The sequence below is a fragment of the Corythoichthys intestinalis genome, chromosome 12, assembly GCF_030265065.1.
Source record: "Corythoichthys intestinalis isolate RoL2023-P3 chromosome 12, ASM3026506v1, whole genome shotgun sequence".
In the NCBI taxonomy this organism is placed as follows: Eukaryota; Metazoa; Chordata; class Actinopteri; order Syngnathiformes; family Syngnathidae; genus Corythoichthys; species Corythoichthys intestinalis.
This window is the reverse complement of record NC_080406.1, coordinates 40,527,589-40,543,750: the sequence shown is the minus strand read 5'-3', so window position 1 is coordinate 40,543,750 and position 16,162 is coordinate 40,527,589. Positions and strand designations below refer to the sequence as shown.

Here is a 16,162-nt window from a genome sequence, read left to right as displayed (position 1 = left end):
CGTTTTTGTTGAGGAAAATGATCATATCTGCCTTTTCAGGCAGTAAGCGTGAACGTACTGGAAAGATGGTGTCTCCAGCAGTGGAGAACACACGTTCACTGGCCGTGAATGAGGCTTGAACACACAAATATGAGAAAGCGAGATCTGACAGCAAAGGATAAGTCTTCCTTTCATTCCACCACCATGCAGCAGGGTCCTTCTCAGACAAAACAGCTGGTGGCTGGTGCTCACAGCAGTGTAGATAAATAAATGTCACGTATCACTGTAGTGAAGTACGTGAAAAAAACTTAATGATGCACGTTGATACGAAGAAGTATTATGGCCAATTTAATTTTTTATTTTTTTTTTTAAAGGACTACGAGATTAGTTGTACTATTGCTATGAGAAAAAAACGCAAATATTACGTCAGAGTAAGGTAGCTGTGAGCTGCTCTGCACTTTACATACATGTACCTTAGCTTGGAGTTACGACGATTAGCATAAGTATAAATTCTTGATTATTATAATGTAGATGAGGCAAAATAATGTTTTCCTTATTTGTAAAACTGATAGTAAAACGAAAGATGCTTTTAATACCGTTGATTTTAACGGCGGTGGCAATGTGCTACGTAAAGTATGTAGCTGCTCCTATAGCTACATTAGCCCGACGTAATAATAAAACTTATTCTCGTACTATTCCATCCATCCATCATTTACCGCTTAATCCGGGGTTGGGTCGTGGGGCCACCAGTTGACTGGTCATGTTTGTTTGTGAAGTTTAGCCAAACTTTTGAGCGCCGCTGCACAGTGTCTACAATTAAAATCAAGTTTCAATGCACAGACAGACTGTGGCTTCTCCGTGGTGTTCGGCAGCTATTTTTTCCGGTCTGCGATCAGGGCATTGAAACGTGGAATCGAAATAAAAAAAATTCGAACAGTTCCGGGCGAATCTGAGTGTTAGTCCCGGATCCCATCGGAGCTCGATGCCCAGCGCTACACATAAACAGTATACTAGTGATTATTAGTTTTACGGTGTACTTAAATACTGAAATAGCATCTGCTTGAAATGTAGCCAAAAATTCATTGTTCAATCTTGAGGTTGTTTCAGTTCTAAAACGTTTTGTGTAGATGAGGACTATGAGTCAGCCGTGAAAGCTTTGAATGGAAAACTCTACCCCGATGCACTTGAAAGAAAAGACACTGCATCTGCTAATGGTATGAGAATTGTGAGTCAGTACTTTTTATTGCGCTTTCATTTCACTGACATTTCGAGCTTGCGCCCGATCTCCAGATCCCGATTGCCACGTAGTCTGGGAAAGAAAGGCAACACCCGAGGAAGAGGAGAAGGCCAAGAGCCTCCAACTTCCACCCACCTTCTTTTGTGGCCTGAGCACTACTGACAGTGACCCGGATCCTGACAAGGCGGCAGACTTTGAGACAGAGGTCCGCAAGGTCCAACAGGAACTGGTAGGAAAATGGTCAAAAATCATATTGGTATATGATCAAATCTAAGAATCACGGACAGTATGACCTTGGACTTTTGTCCATAAACATGGACACGTGTGACATTGCCCCATTTATGACTGTAGGATGCTGACTTAAACACATCTGAGAAGGTATCCAGTGGCCTTGCTGAAGGGTTGGCATCGGAGTCCTCCCCAAGCTGCAAGTCCAGGACTGAGGGAGGCGCCTTAGTTCCCAGCAGTAGAAGCAGCAGCTCTCCGATCAACCTCTCAACTAAAACAAGCACCAAGCCTGAGACCTCTGCTGCCCCTGCTGTTACAAGTACAGGTATATATGCGTATTTTGATAAGACGTGCCTGACAGCCATGTGAAAAAATAAGGACACCCTATGGAAGCCTGTGTGTTTTCTAACATATTTGGTCATATGGATTTTTAATATCACTTTTAACAATCTTGAGGGATTCAAGTAGTAGAACTAAACAATTAAAACAGATTTTTTTTTTAATAACTTTCTATAAAATGTAATTTTAAATGAAGGCAATTTCTGTTAAGGAATAAATTAGGACACCCCCACATTAAATCCCACTTAAAGCGGAAATGTGAAGTAAGGTTGGCCAACCATGTTTTTGAATAATATCAATGGCTAAACAGTTATAAGCATATTTTCGTTATTTTTTTAAGGCAACCCTTCCAGATTCTTTGTTTAACCCATAGCAACGCCCTTGACAACGAAAATGCTTTTCTTCGGCAATCTTCGGAAATCTTCGGAAATTACGTCACACCTAGAAGTGCGGGGGAAGTCCGCCATAGAACAGTATTGTTTTTTGCATTGCTTCTCGGTAAGATGCCACGGCGGTGTGTGGCGATGTTTTGTTCTCACTCAAACGAAAAGTTGTATGAGTGGCCAAAGGATAGCAGGGCACGTAAATGGACATCTTTCGTTCGCACGAAGCGAATGAATTTCACGCCATCATCGAGTAGTGTTCTCTGCTGCAAACACTTCGAAGATGCCTGCTTCCTTAACCGGTCTGCTTATGATCAAGGATTTGCCAAAAATTAAGTGTGATTTTTGGATAGATGACTGATGACTTTGTCAAAGCAGAGCTGCCAACTGTTGTGGAATGAACAGTGTAAGCTAGCAACTTTAGCCAAAAGTTAACTCGTTGCAATCCCCGATCATAGTTGTTGTTGCGTTCGCTAGGTTAACCGTGTTTAAATTGTGCGTCATCTTTGATCTTGTCCGAAAGGGTTAATCCACTGTCAATCGGGAAAGGGGTGTGGATGTGCATATAAGTGGGTCGGCGTCGCGGTAATTCACGGTCACGTAGCCGTAAGAGACACACACCGCCGGTGAGTTTGTGCACATTTATTTGTATTTGTATTATGAATTTCCACCTTCATGCTTCAATCATTGCATTGCATTTGTACGATTCGGCGTTTCTTTCACGGTAATCGCTTGATAGCATTCTAGTTTGTGTTTTACGTATGAGAGCCGCTGACAGGTGACAACAACAAGCGTTTTGCTTCTAATGTCTGGCAGCGAATCAGCGAGCGCGCAGGTCACGCAGTGAATCATGGGAAATGTAGTCTCTGGACAACACTGAAGTGGTGCTTTGTAATCTGTTCACTTGTGTGAAAAAACTACATTTCCTCACGCCATTAGACGCCACTTCCTCACGAGAGCCCCGAGCTGTGTTCTTACTGTTAGCTCATTTGTAAACAAAAAGCTCATCACAAGACACTATGCACGATCCGTTTAAGAGACGCTGGAGTAGTAGGAGGCGAGGACGCGGTCGAATGTGGCGGCAGTCCGCTATTATTTTGTTTTCCTATTGTTGCCACAATAAAGTGGAGAAAGCCATAAACGACTCATCTCCTTCTTTCCCCCCAACGTTTTTATATTATTACTTTATATGCACGAGAGCTGCCGGATCTGCCAAAATGAACATGAGGTCTGATTTAATTTTTTTACAATGTCATCAGATAGACAAAAACATAAAATTATGTGCAAATGCCTGCATGTTCAAATCATGAAAATAATAACAGCCTACATCTTACCAATCTTGTAATCTCGATGGGTCTGGTATCCATTCCATGTCAGGTAGTCTAGGCACATTGTTTGCATCCTGATTAGCGTCTGGCTAATACATGTTAGGTCCAACATAAAATTCCAACCTCCTCTTCTTCCTCCAACTCTTCAAAAACTTGGATCTCCTCCCTTGCGCTCGATATATCGCTTATATCGCTGTTTGAATCAATGTTTGAAGGGCTTTGTATGGCGGCCGTATGTATGGAGCGCTGCCATTGCTGTTCCCGGTGTGACGTATCAATTCCGGGTTCGTCCCCTTTCAGGCTCGAACTTCGGAAACGCAACTATTTTGTCAAATATACAACATATAAATTATTTTTTAATGCTTTATTTGTTGGACAATGTGTAATTACATTAATTGTGACCCTATTTGGCATGTTATGAAATTACTTCACATTTCTGCTTTAAAATGGCTAAAATCACACAAGTGTAACACATCATGTGCACGTGATCAAAATATTCTTACCCAGTGTTTTAAAGGAGGTTTGCCTTATTTAAACCTTACATTTAGTTCGGTGTGCTCCTGACTGTTGAAGTGAGAGAAAACACCATGGTGAGATCAAAGGAGCTCTCTGTGGCCTTCAGAAAGAAAATTGTAGACGCTTATGAGTCTGGTAACGGATTTCAAAAGATCTCAAAAGAATATAAAATCAGCCATTCCACTGTCCAGAAAATATTCTACAAGTGAAGTACATTCAAAACAACTGCCAACATGCCCAGGCTTGGCCGTCCAAGCAAGTTCACCCGGGAGAAGACCGCAAGATTTTAAAAAAAGTCTCCCAAAACCCTAAAATGTCATCACGGGAACTACTGCAGGCTCTTGCTACTGTTGATGTGTCCAGTTCAAAAGTTTAACCTACATGGAAGGTATGCAAGGAGGAAACGTTTGCTCTCCAAGAAGAACATGAAGGCCGGACTGAAGTTTGCCAGAGCGAATGTAGACAAAGACCAGGACTTCCGGAATAATGTTCTTTGGACAGATGAGTCTAAAACTGAACTATTTGGACACCAGAATAGAGGACATGTTTGGTGTAAACCAGAGGTTGCGCTAGACTTTTTCGTTGTCTGTCATTTTGACTGACAGTGTCATAAAAATCCGGTCATAATCTATTTTTACCCGTCACTTACATTTCTAAAATGATAATAAGGGCACATTCAATAGTATTTAGTTTTCATTCATTTTTAATTAATATTCTCTCCGAACAAGCTTAACAAGAGGCAAACAGACAGCGGAGTGCGCCAATCAGCAACGGGCAGACGTGCCGTTAGCAAAGCGACGAGGGCAGGACGAGGGACTTGCGCGCGGAAGTAAACATACGAGGAGAGCGGAGTTAATTCAACATGGCTAGCGCGAGACAGACTGTTGTCAGTGACTCGTGTCGATGTGTTTTAGCTCATTTAAAACTGAATTTACCGCGGATTGGAACATATTCTCGGCTCTCCCGTTCGCCATCCGTGTTGATGTAGGGACGACTTTCGGCGCGCAAGAGTGACGTTGCTCGTGAAGAACACGTCACGCAAATAAACAAATCTGATTTGTCGATTGATTTTGTACCTACTCGAGAGGCCGTTAATGCGCTGGGTCCCAGACTTTTCTCTGTGTTTGAAAAATACAGGGAGAACAGTCTGGCCGTGCAAGGCAAACACTCAGTTGCCTTGACATTTTTCCGAGTAAGGCCAACGACGTCATGCATCAAGAGAGACAATAGCTAATTAATATGCTCACTCGCCACCCTGTGGTCTGGGGTGTGAATTGCAACCTGTCAAAATGACAGATGGACTTCATTTTTTTCCGTCACCGTTTTAAAAAACCGGTCAACGGCGGAAAATATTCGGTTAACGCGACCACTGGTGTAAACCCAATATAGCATTCCAGGAAAAGAACCTCATACCAGCTGTGAAGCATTCAGGGGGTGGTGTCATGGTTTTCGGATGCTTTGCTGCAGCACCACCTGTCCAGCTGACCATCATAAAATTCACCATGAATTCTATTTTGTATCAGATGGTGCTTGAGGAACATGTTAGATCATCTGTCAAAAAATTAAAGCTGAAGCAAAACTGGACCCTGCAACATAACAATGACCCAAAATATCCCAGTAAATCCACCAAGGACTGGCTGAAAAGAAATGGGGAGTCCTGAAATGGCAGTCAAAGCCCAGATCTTAATCCCATTGAGAGGCTGTGGGGTGACTTGAAACGAGCTGTACTTGCAAGAACCCCCTCAAAACATCTCACAGCTGAAAGTATTCTGCGTTGAGGAGTGTGGCGAGCTTTCTTCAGACCGATGTCAAAGACTGGTAGATGGCTACAAAATGTGTCTCACTGAAGTTATTTCAGCCAAAGGGGGTAACACTAGCTATTAGGCTCGAGCGTATGATGTGGCACTGCGAGGTTTCCGCCCCTATCGCCATGTTGGAAGCAGGAAGTTCGGTGTCAGAACACCGGGAAACATAAACAGTGAGGCATTTCGACTCAGGTTGCTCTTTAAAAATGATTGGAAATTATTATTCGGTAAAGAATTGCAACAACCGATCAAATAGAAAGGAGAATGTACAGCTCGACAGAACCCCATTGAGTTTCTTCCGGATCCCTACATGGAGAAAAGGCAAGGGAAAGCTCATATCTGAACTTACCAAACGTCGAAGAATGGCATGGGTGACCTCGATCAGAAGGAAGGGCATAACGTTTGATTCTCCAGTTACACACAGAGTTTGCTCTATGCACTTCCACTCCGGTAAGTTAATTTCGTTTGTCTACGCAAATTTCGGTAACTTTATGCCCTAAATTGGCCTGTTGTTAGCTATAGCTACAGCTAAACAACTAGCATGCATACATGTTAGGCATGTGCTGGTTACCGGTTTCGCGGTTTACCGTGGTGTGAAAACGTAGCGGTTTCAAAACCACTAAAATTTTCCGTCAGACCGTAGTACGGTATTCGCTATTTTCCTTGTGTCAAAAATGCAGCCAGAAGCGGCTTGGCGCAGCAGCGCTCACCCCCTCCCGTTTGTTGCTGTGTGTGAAAGTGACGCTATCGGCTAGCCAGCCAGCTAACCCAAAAACAAATTCTCCAAACATAAGGCGTGCTGTTCTTCAATTTATTGAGCTCTCAAATCGTGGTAAGTGTAATATACAAAATGAATACATTTAAAATGTTGTATAATTAGATGTTTCCATGTGAGTAGCTTCAACAGATTAGCACCATGGAAAAAGTTCGCCAAAAACAAAACACACGTTTCCCTTACAAATTCAATATACAAACTAACTAAAAGCTTACAAAGATGATTGTTAGCCTAGGCTTACCTGGGAGAGCAACTTCGTTGAGTGTGACAGCCGCAGAGTGAGAAAACAAGCTTGATTCGCTCGAATGAAGGGGAAAAAGTGATAGCGTCAAAGATCGCTAATTGGGGAAAGGTGATCTTGCCCTAAGCACAAATCCACGTTCGCTGGATCAAGGGGAGGTCTCACTCCCAATGTTTTTATTTTATTTTATTTTTTAGATGAGACCTTTCCACAACACTTTTGACATTTTAACTAACTTATACATTTTTAACTAACTTATGAATTCTTTGTTCTTTTTAACACAAAGGCATGACATCATGTAGACTAGAGTTGACAGAGTGGCTGAAAATGGCAAAACTTCAATTAAGCTTTTCCACCCTCCAAAAAAGTCATGCAGTATAAATTTTTTAAAAAATTTATTCAGAAGTGTTTTTACTTTTTTATAGAAATAATTTTGTTCTTGCTCTAATCTTGAGCAATATTTAGTTTAATTTTATTTAAAATATTTTTTGAATTGATAATTTATTTATTTTAACAATATATTCATGTTGCAATTTGCAACTATTGTCTGGAAAAAAAAAATCCTGTTCAATGGAAAAATTTAACCCATACATCTCAAAATTTTTTGGAGCTATAATTGCAATACCGTGATACCATGAAACCGCGGTATTTTCGCTCACGGTTATCGTACCGTCAAAATATCATACCGGCACATGCCTAATACATGTGCATTGTCTTCATAAGATATAATTCCTGTCGTTTCTAAATGAAAAAGCTGTAACATGTTGCCGTGAGATAGTGGCAAAGTATTTGTACGCGGGCTACATTGTCTGCAACAAATCTGTTTTCTAAAACACAGCATTGATTTGTCACTTAACTATCACAGCTCAGCACAGCACAAATTCAGATGTTCATGACAATGAAATGTAAACACACATTGCATATACCTTTGCAAGAACGATGTTGTTGTCGTTTGCTACAGTCATAATGTGCAGGTCCTGCACCCATCCGCAGCAAAACTGTTCGTAGCTTTGTAGCGATTTGTAGTTTCGGAATTGCTGATGAGTGTAGTAACTTACACCAAACACTAAATACAGCACGATGTCCATTTCGCGTAGTGGTGGAAGCTTGTCGACATCTTTATTCCATTTGTGTTCGGCTTGCTCGTAAGGGTCAACATTGTTTACATCCTTAACCCCTGGGTGTTATTTGTCCATTTTTTGGCTTTTTTCGTTTTTTTCTGTGTTTAAAAGGAAAAAAAGCATTTGAAAAAATACACTAGGGAGCTGATATTTCCTGCAGGATACTAAATCATGTAGAAGTTCGAAATGGCACCATCAGGCAATTTCTAACTTATTGCAAACAGGCTGGGAAGATTTGCACTAAACTCTTGTTATTTTGCCATTTTTTGGCTCATTGACTCCCATTATAAATCATGATTTTTAATATGCTGTAAACCTGATGTTTTATAATGCATTTTCCGTGATTATTGATGCAATCGCTTCTTTGGCGAGTCAAAAACATGCAGATAAAAAAATTTTTGTGTTGACACCCAGAAGTCACTAGATGGAGCCATAGGCCAATACATGAATTTGCTTGCGACGCTAGCTTTAGATCGGTCAAAAATTAATGCAATAAAGACGGTTGGCTTTACAAAAAAATTGGTGATAATGTTGTCTGAGCTCACTTTCAGTCTATTTGGGCATGCGTATTTGCAATTTTGCACGTTTGCACAAGACAATAAAAAGGTACTTCCCGGAAATGCAAAAAAACCAAAACAAAAAAACACGTGTTTATTGTTGTCGTTTGAATTTCAACTCTTATTGGTTGGGTGTTTGAATTTCTTTACTCTCATTGGTTCTGGGCATTTTGGGAGTCTCTGTTCTCGCGAGGATCACCATTTTGCATTTCTTCCAACACAACTGTGATCGATGGCGGCGAGAAGTATTTCACCGCAGGACACGATTCGAATGGTGTTAGAAAATCCTGATTCCGACGACGACGACCTTTGTTCGGACGCTTCTTTGGAGAGCCCAGAAGACATTGAACAAATTCTTCCGGACTTTCGATGCCGGAGGAGGACGGCTTTGATGACGAGGATTAGGAAATAGTTGACAACATAATGAGATGAAAGCGGGGAGCAGAAGGCGGGGGCACGGACATGACCACGTTGAGGCGCATGACGAAAATGACGGCGATCGAGGTAATGACGAGAGTGAGTAAGCAAATGTTTTGCATATCAAGGTTTGTCTTGTAAAAGCTGATCAAAGATCAAAGCTGTTATTGTTGTGTGCGCTTGTGCTTTGCAGGCCTGTGGCACATACTCCTGCCGCCGGCGCGCACTCAGGTGGCCAATGTGTGAGTTTTTTCACATGCCGGACATTTCGTCATGCAGCGCGTTTGTGCTGTTCACGGAGATCTACCCTCGTTTGTGCTGTTCACGGAGATCTACCCTGAGTGGAACGTGAAGAAAAGCTACAAGCGCCGACTATTTCTTGAGGAACTTGGCAAGGCTCTAATTCGGCCAGAAGTCCTAAAACGGGAACCACCGCCTTCTGCCGAAGGCTTGGTTGAGCAGCGAGCTGGACCCCCGTCCAAGCGCAAACAATGTGGCCTTTGCACAAAGCCGCTTCGAACATAATAATAAATAATAATACATTTTATTTATAACGCACTTTACATTTGAACAACAAATCTCAAAGTGCACATCATGAATTGTGTATATTGTTATTATGTTAACTGTTATATTGTATGTATGTTTTGTAAAATTGTTAACATAAATTCTATCATCAAATCAGTTATTGTCACGTTGTCACAGTCTTGTTCTTAAAAAAAAAATCTACTGTTACGACTTTTACTTATCCAATGATGTAATTATGTAATATAAAATATTTTAGTTTGATTTATATATAGCCTATATAGCATAGTTAGTTTTACTATTAGGATAATGCTGCTATTATTGTCCATAGGGGGCCAAAACAAAAAACAAAAAAACTATATGTTTAGATAGGTCTGATGCCACTGAACATTGTGAGTGGTTGAAAGTGGAAAAAATATTCAGAAATAACTTAGTTATCACACTTCAAAGGAAAAGCCATTTTTTGGACAAAATCACAAGAGTTGAATGTAAATGAGAAAACTGCAATTGTGTAAAAAGTGGGTGTGCATAAAAAATTGGTTGTTACGACTTGTGGACTTATTCAAGCCTCTAACTATGTGATATGGAATATTCAAATTAGACTTTTGTTTTTTATATATATATATATAGCATAGTTAGTTTTGCTATTAGGATAATGCTGCTATTATTGTCCATAGGGGGCATTAAAAAATAAAAAAAAAATAAAAAAACTATATATGTGTAGATAGGTCTGATGCCACTGAAGATTTTGAGTGGTTGAAAGTGAAAAAATATTCAGAAATGACTTAGTTATCACACTTCAAAGGAAAAGCCATTTTTTGGACAAAATCACAAGAGTTTAGTGTAAATGAGAAAACTGCAAATGTGTAAAAACTGGGCATGCATAAAAAAATCGGTTGTTATGACTTAACGACTTATTCAAGCCTCTAACTATGTGATATGGAATATTCAAATTAGACTTTTGTTTTTTATATATATATACAGCATAGTTAGTTTTGCTATTCGGATAATGCTGCTATTATTGTCCATAGGGGGCATTGAAAAATAAAAAAAATAAAAAACTATATATGTGTAGATAGGTCTGATGCCACTGAACATTTTGAGTGGTTGAAAGTGAAAAAATATTCAGAAATGACTTAGTTATCACACTTCAAAGGAAAAGCCATTTTTTGGACAAAATCACAAGAGTTTAGTGTAAATGAGAAAACTGCAAATGTGTAAAAACTGGGCATGCATAAAAAAATCGGTTGTTATGACTTAACGACTTATTCAAGCCTCTAACTATGTGATATGGAATACGTGTATTCAAATTAGACTTTTGTTTTTTATATATATACAGCACAGTTAGTTTTGCTATTCGGATAATGCTGCTATTATTGTCCATAGGGGGCATTGAAAAATAAAAAAAATAAAAAACTATATATGTGTAGATAGGTCTGATGCCACTGAAGATTTTGAGTGGTTGAAAGTGAAAAAATATGCAGAAATGACTTAGTTATCACACTTCAAAGGAAAAGCCATTTTTTGGACAAAATCACAAGAGTTTAGTGTAAATGAGAAAACTGCAAATGTGTAAAAACTGGGCATGCATAAAAAAATCGGTTGTTATGACTTAACGACTTATTCAAGCCTCTAACTATGTGATATGGAATATTCAAATTAGACTTTTGTTTTTTATATATATATACAGCATAGTTAGTTTTGCTATTCGGATAATGCTGCTATTATTGTCCATAGGGGGCATTGAAAAATAAAAAAAATAAAAAACTATATATGTGTAGATAGGTCTGATGCCACTGAACATTTTGAGTGGTTGAAAGTGAAAAAATATTCAGAAATGACTTAGTTATCACACTTCAAAGGAAAAGCCATTTTTTGGACAAAATCACAAGAGTTTAGTGTAAATGAGAAAACTGCAAATGTGTAAAAACTGGGCATGCATAAAAAAATCGGTTGTTATGACTTAACGACTTATTCAAGCCTCTAACTATGTGATATGGAATATTCAAATTAGACTTTTGTTTTTTATATATATACAGCATAGTTAGTTTTGCTATTCGGATAATGCTGCTATTATTGTCCATAGGGGGCATTGAAAAATTAAAAAAAATTAAAAACTTTATATGTGTAGATAGGTCTGACGCCACTGAACATTTTGAGTGGCTGAAAGTGAAAAAATATTCAGAAATGACTTAGTTATCACACTTCAAAGGAAAAGCCATTTTTTGGACAAAATCACAAGAATTTAGTCAAGATAAAATAACGCCCAAGGGTTAAGTTTGCTCACATATCTGTCCTTCGCCGTGGTAACAAGTTTGTCTCTGTATCGAACTGGCAAGTTTTCCTTACTTTTTTCCATCTTTGGCACTCGTAGTTGAATTGTATTTGCCGTTAAGTTTAAATGTCTCGTGATGCAGACGTGCTTCCAATATGGCTGCGTTGTCGCAAATCTCGCATGATCCCGTGTTGCTGTGACGTAAACGCTCGAGCCTCATTAGGTGCTGGGGTTTCTTAACTTTTTCCTGTTAAAATATGCATTTTTGTTGATTTATTTGGTTTAATGGGTAAAACAATGTTAATTTTTGTTGTTTACCTGCAATTAAATCTTTCTTTTCCAGATATAAAGAAAAACAATATCAATAATAGATATGTGAACATTTTCTTAATATACTACAGAATATTTAATGGGGTGTTCTAATTTTTTCACGTGACTGTATGTGCATATTTCGATAAGATGTGCCTGCATGACTCCAAAAATATTGATATTGTAGATTATTATGTGAAGTTAAAATGACATTTTACATTGTTAATATGATTTTTTCCCCTTTACAGTTGCACCCAACTTTGGCTTCACAACAGTAGAGGGCTTCTCTTTTGCTGACCTAGCCAAAAAAACGGAAGGCTTTGCATTTGGAGCTAAAGGTTTGTCAAAGTTCTTCATCAACTCATTGGCTACAATTTAAAACGATAGACGTTCATTTCATTTAAACTGGTAAAGACATGAAAATTAAAGATACACGATAATATCGGCTACCGATACTTATCGGCCGATAATGGCAATTATGACGTCACACAGATAATACAGATAATAAAAAAATCAACCGATAATGCAATCCGATAATTATATACTTGATTTAGCCTCCAAATGTGCGCAACCAAGCAGTTTTCTCCACTTCTTCACTGCCGCCTGCTCAACCCCTCCCCTCTCTGAAGCCCCTGTGGGAGGAGGGGTTTAGGAGTACGGCGTCATAGAGGAGGCGGTGTTACACATCAGTGTTGACACTGTTGAGGCGCTCTCACTAGCGTGCGTTGCTTTTCCCGTGTGTGAAATGAAATAAACGATGCTCTCGCCATCTACAAAACAGTTCCTCAAGGGCTAAAGAAAGCGTCCTCATTGAACACCACTAGCACTAACCCAGCAGCCATTTAAAACTGCATCACAATGATTTTTGGAACGAATATGAGGCTGCTGCTCGCATGAATGCTAAAGCTATTGTTAACAAATAAACTATAAAGGAAGCTACGGGGCTTGTGACGATACAGAGACGCTGCGGTCCTCCCGGAGTCGGGGTGTTTGGGAATGCAGCCCAAAGCGAGTGGTAAACTCCATCTATGGCTAAACACCTCACGAGATCGATAGTTGACAAGTAGCTGTCTTCCGACGGAGCCCGCCGGTCCGGCAGGCCGCCGCCGCCTCGCCCTAGGCGGGTAGAGGATGAGAGCAGAGCCATGCACCGAATGCGCCGCAGCGAGCCGGCCGGGGCGGGCGGATATCCGGTACGAACTTAGCTGCCGCCGCCACTCCGGTTCAAGACAGAGGCCTGGCGCGGGTGCTAATTTGGCAGCCGGGCGGACTGAAGGGCACAGGCGGGAGGAAATTCCTGAAATGACCCGATAGCCAAATCCCTGGATGAAAAAATAATGCAGTTTATACGACCACGATTCTTCGTGAAAGACATGCCGATCACATCAGTTTTACCACGGACATTTACACAGGTGATGTCAACAAACCATGTTTATCATGACGGCACAGTGGTTAGTTGATAATTGTAACATGCACCAAACGACACAAAGAAGTCACCCAGTCAGTAATGCATTCAGTACGCTTTAAATTTATGACGTCTTAATCAGATCATTCTTCTTAAATCTAGTCAAATAATTTTCTCCATCTTGTTTGAGTGTTGAAGACTAGTCGAATGCGCCAGATTATTCCACTTACTTGAACTAAATATTGCAATTTGTTCTTATTAAGCCCAAACATCTAAAAAAATAAGGTCATTTTCACCTAAATCAAGAAAAAATTGCTTTCAATGTTTTGAACCATTGAACATTTCTGACAAGTTTTTTATTTTTTAATTTTTTTATTTTTTTTTTTAGGATTATGTATAATAATTTATTGCTTAAAATAAGGCTGTTAATCTTATTTTCAGCTGGCCATTTTTCTTCAAGAAATCTGAGTGAAAGTGCTGGCAGTTAATTTAACTTATTTCCAATAGATTTACACTGAAAACAAGGGACTTTAACTAGTCTTAAGGAGCTGTGTCTTTGCTGTGTAGTAATGTTATACTTTAGGAATGGCATACTTTTAAAGCCATTTTTGTGCAACTTATGTATTTACTCTGTAAGTAATTGTTGCCAAAAGTTTACCATTACACAATGTCAGACAATCTGTCTTTATTTAGATGTTGGAATTTACTACTACTACTGCTTGTTCACGTTTGATGTTGAAAAAAAAAGAGCAATATTATTTTTGCACAGCAATATTTTCTCTTGTGTATACTTTAAAATTTTACATAAATCTTTAATAAAATTATCGGCTTGACATTATCGGTTATCGGTTGGAACGAGGAGGAAATTATCGGTTATCGGTATCGGCTGAAAAATGCATTATCGTGCATCACTAATGAAAATCTCACCTTTTGCCAATATTTGCCATTTTGAAGTCAAAAAGGGTGACCTACGTGAATTGTGTAGATCCGAGGAGAAAAATTTTATGGGGGGCGGGGGTTTTATTTAGATTTTATTTAATGTCGGATGCTTGGCATTCAAGCGGGGAAAGCGGCACAAAGCCATAAAAGTGCACCAGAGTGGCCAAAAAATTTACTTATTTCAACGAAACAAACGAGGGTACACCGTTATGTCCTGTGTTTCAATGCCAAGTTTGGCTGCACGTCAGCCGTGAATGAACACCTAAAGTGCCGTCACCCAGTTGTAATTTTGGAAGAAGACGAGTACATCTAACGACATTTTTTATTGAAGTTGCTAAGCCTGTCGCAATATGCAATAAGTCTATTTATCGCACAGTAAATAAAAATTAGGGTGGTAATTTTCATGGCTGCGTTTTATCGCCGAGTGCGTGCGTGCATACATTTGTGCATGCGTGTACACGTGCGTGTTGATGGCATATGAGACTGCAGTTCTTTTCACAGACGCTTATTGGTCATCAACATGCCGTAGAATTAAAGTTCAGACATATAAAATAGGAAACACATCTATATTAAACACTGTAAATCTTAGCTTTGCTACATTGAGGCTAATGGGGGGGGAGGGCAATCTACTAACTACTTTAGCCTGCTATAAAACATTGTCAGTCTCCTCCAAAACGCAAACCCGCTGTTAAGAGGTGACACTTCAAACATGAAAAATCGCTGGCAAACAGCATTTGCAAACGAAAAAATGAACTTTTTTTTTTTAAAGCTGACACCACATTCAATGACAAAAAGTGATTTTTTTGCAAAGTTGTAACTGTTAGCAGTTTAGCGAACGTACTTCTGGGGAACATTTCAAAATTAAATCACTTCATGTTCGTAATATAAATAACTAGGGTTGTTCCGATCATGTTTTTTTGCTCCCGATCCGATCCCGATCGTTTTAGTTTGAGTATCTGCCGATCCCGATATTTCCCGATCCGATTGCTTTTTTTTGGCTCCTGATTCAATTCCGATCATTCCCGATAATTTTTCCCGATCATATACATTTTGGCAATGCATTAAGAAAAAAATGAATAAAACTCGGACGAATATATACATTCAACATACAGTACATAAGTACTGTATTTGTTTATTATGACAATAAATCCTCAAGATGGCATTTACATTATTAACATTCTTTCTGTGAGAAGGATCCACGGATAGAAAGACTTGGGACTTTGTGTATTGTGACTAAATACTGCCATCTAGTGTATTTGTTGAGCTTTCAGTTCAGATACTGCAGCATGCCCCAAGGCATGATGGGAAAGTGGAACCATGATGGGAAGTAAAACCATGACTGTGAGTCATGCTAACAATGGATATAGACCCTACCCACATGACATCATAACTCCTTCCTCCTGACTGGTGCCGCCCAATTGTCCGTCAACATATCATGTTTCCCTGTTACGGCTACGTACATTCCTCCTATTTACGACGTGTTTTTCTGCTCGTTAACATTAATAATCAAAATGGTGAAGGCGTGTGTGGCGGTCGGTTGCAATAACAGAGAAGATAGACGGAGAAGATAGAGAGACTTGAAGTTCTACCGGATTCCGAGAGACCCGGACAGAAGAGAGCGAGATGGGCTGCTGCAATTCGACGAGAAAACTGGGCTCCAAACGATTACCACAGATTATGTAGTAGTCATTTTATATCTGGCAAGATGCATTTAATATATATTTAGAGGGTTTTGGGCTGACAACCACAATTAAGATTATTGCTAGGCTCGCCGACAACATACACG

The 16,162-nt window shown here is 39.6% G+C and overlaps 1 protein-coding gene across 2 annotated transcripts in view; it reads left to right on the top strand.

The window, feature by feature from the left end:
• Window positions 1-16,162, top strand: part of LOC130927365 (E3 SUMO-protein ligase RanBP2-like) — a 59,232-nt gene that overhangs the window by 30,900 nt on the left and 12,170 nt on the right. For both annotated transcript variants that reach the window (XM_057853141.1, XM_057853140.1), the window contains exons 22-25: window positions 1,107-1,193; window positions 1,270-1,445; window positions 1,568-1,769; window positions 12,281-12,370. In XM_057853141.1, coding sequence (XP_057709124.1) covers window positions 1,107-1,193; window positions 1,270-1,445; window positions 1,568-1,769; window positions 12,281-12,370 — 555 coding nt within the window. The remainder of the gene's footprint in view (window positions 1-1,106; window positions 1,194-1,269; window positions 1,446-1,567; window positions 1,770-12,280; window positions 12,371-16,162) is intronic.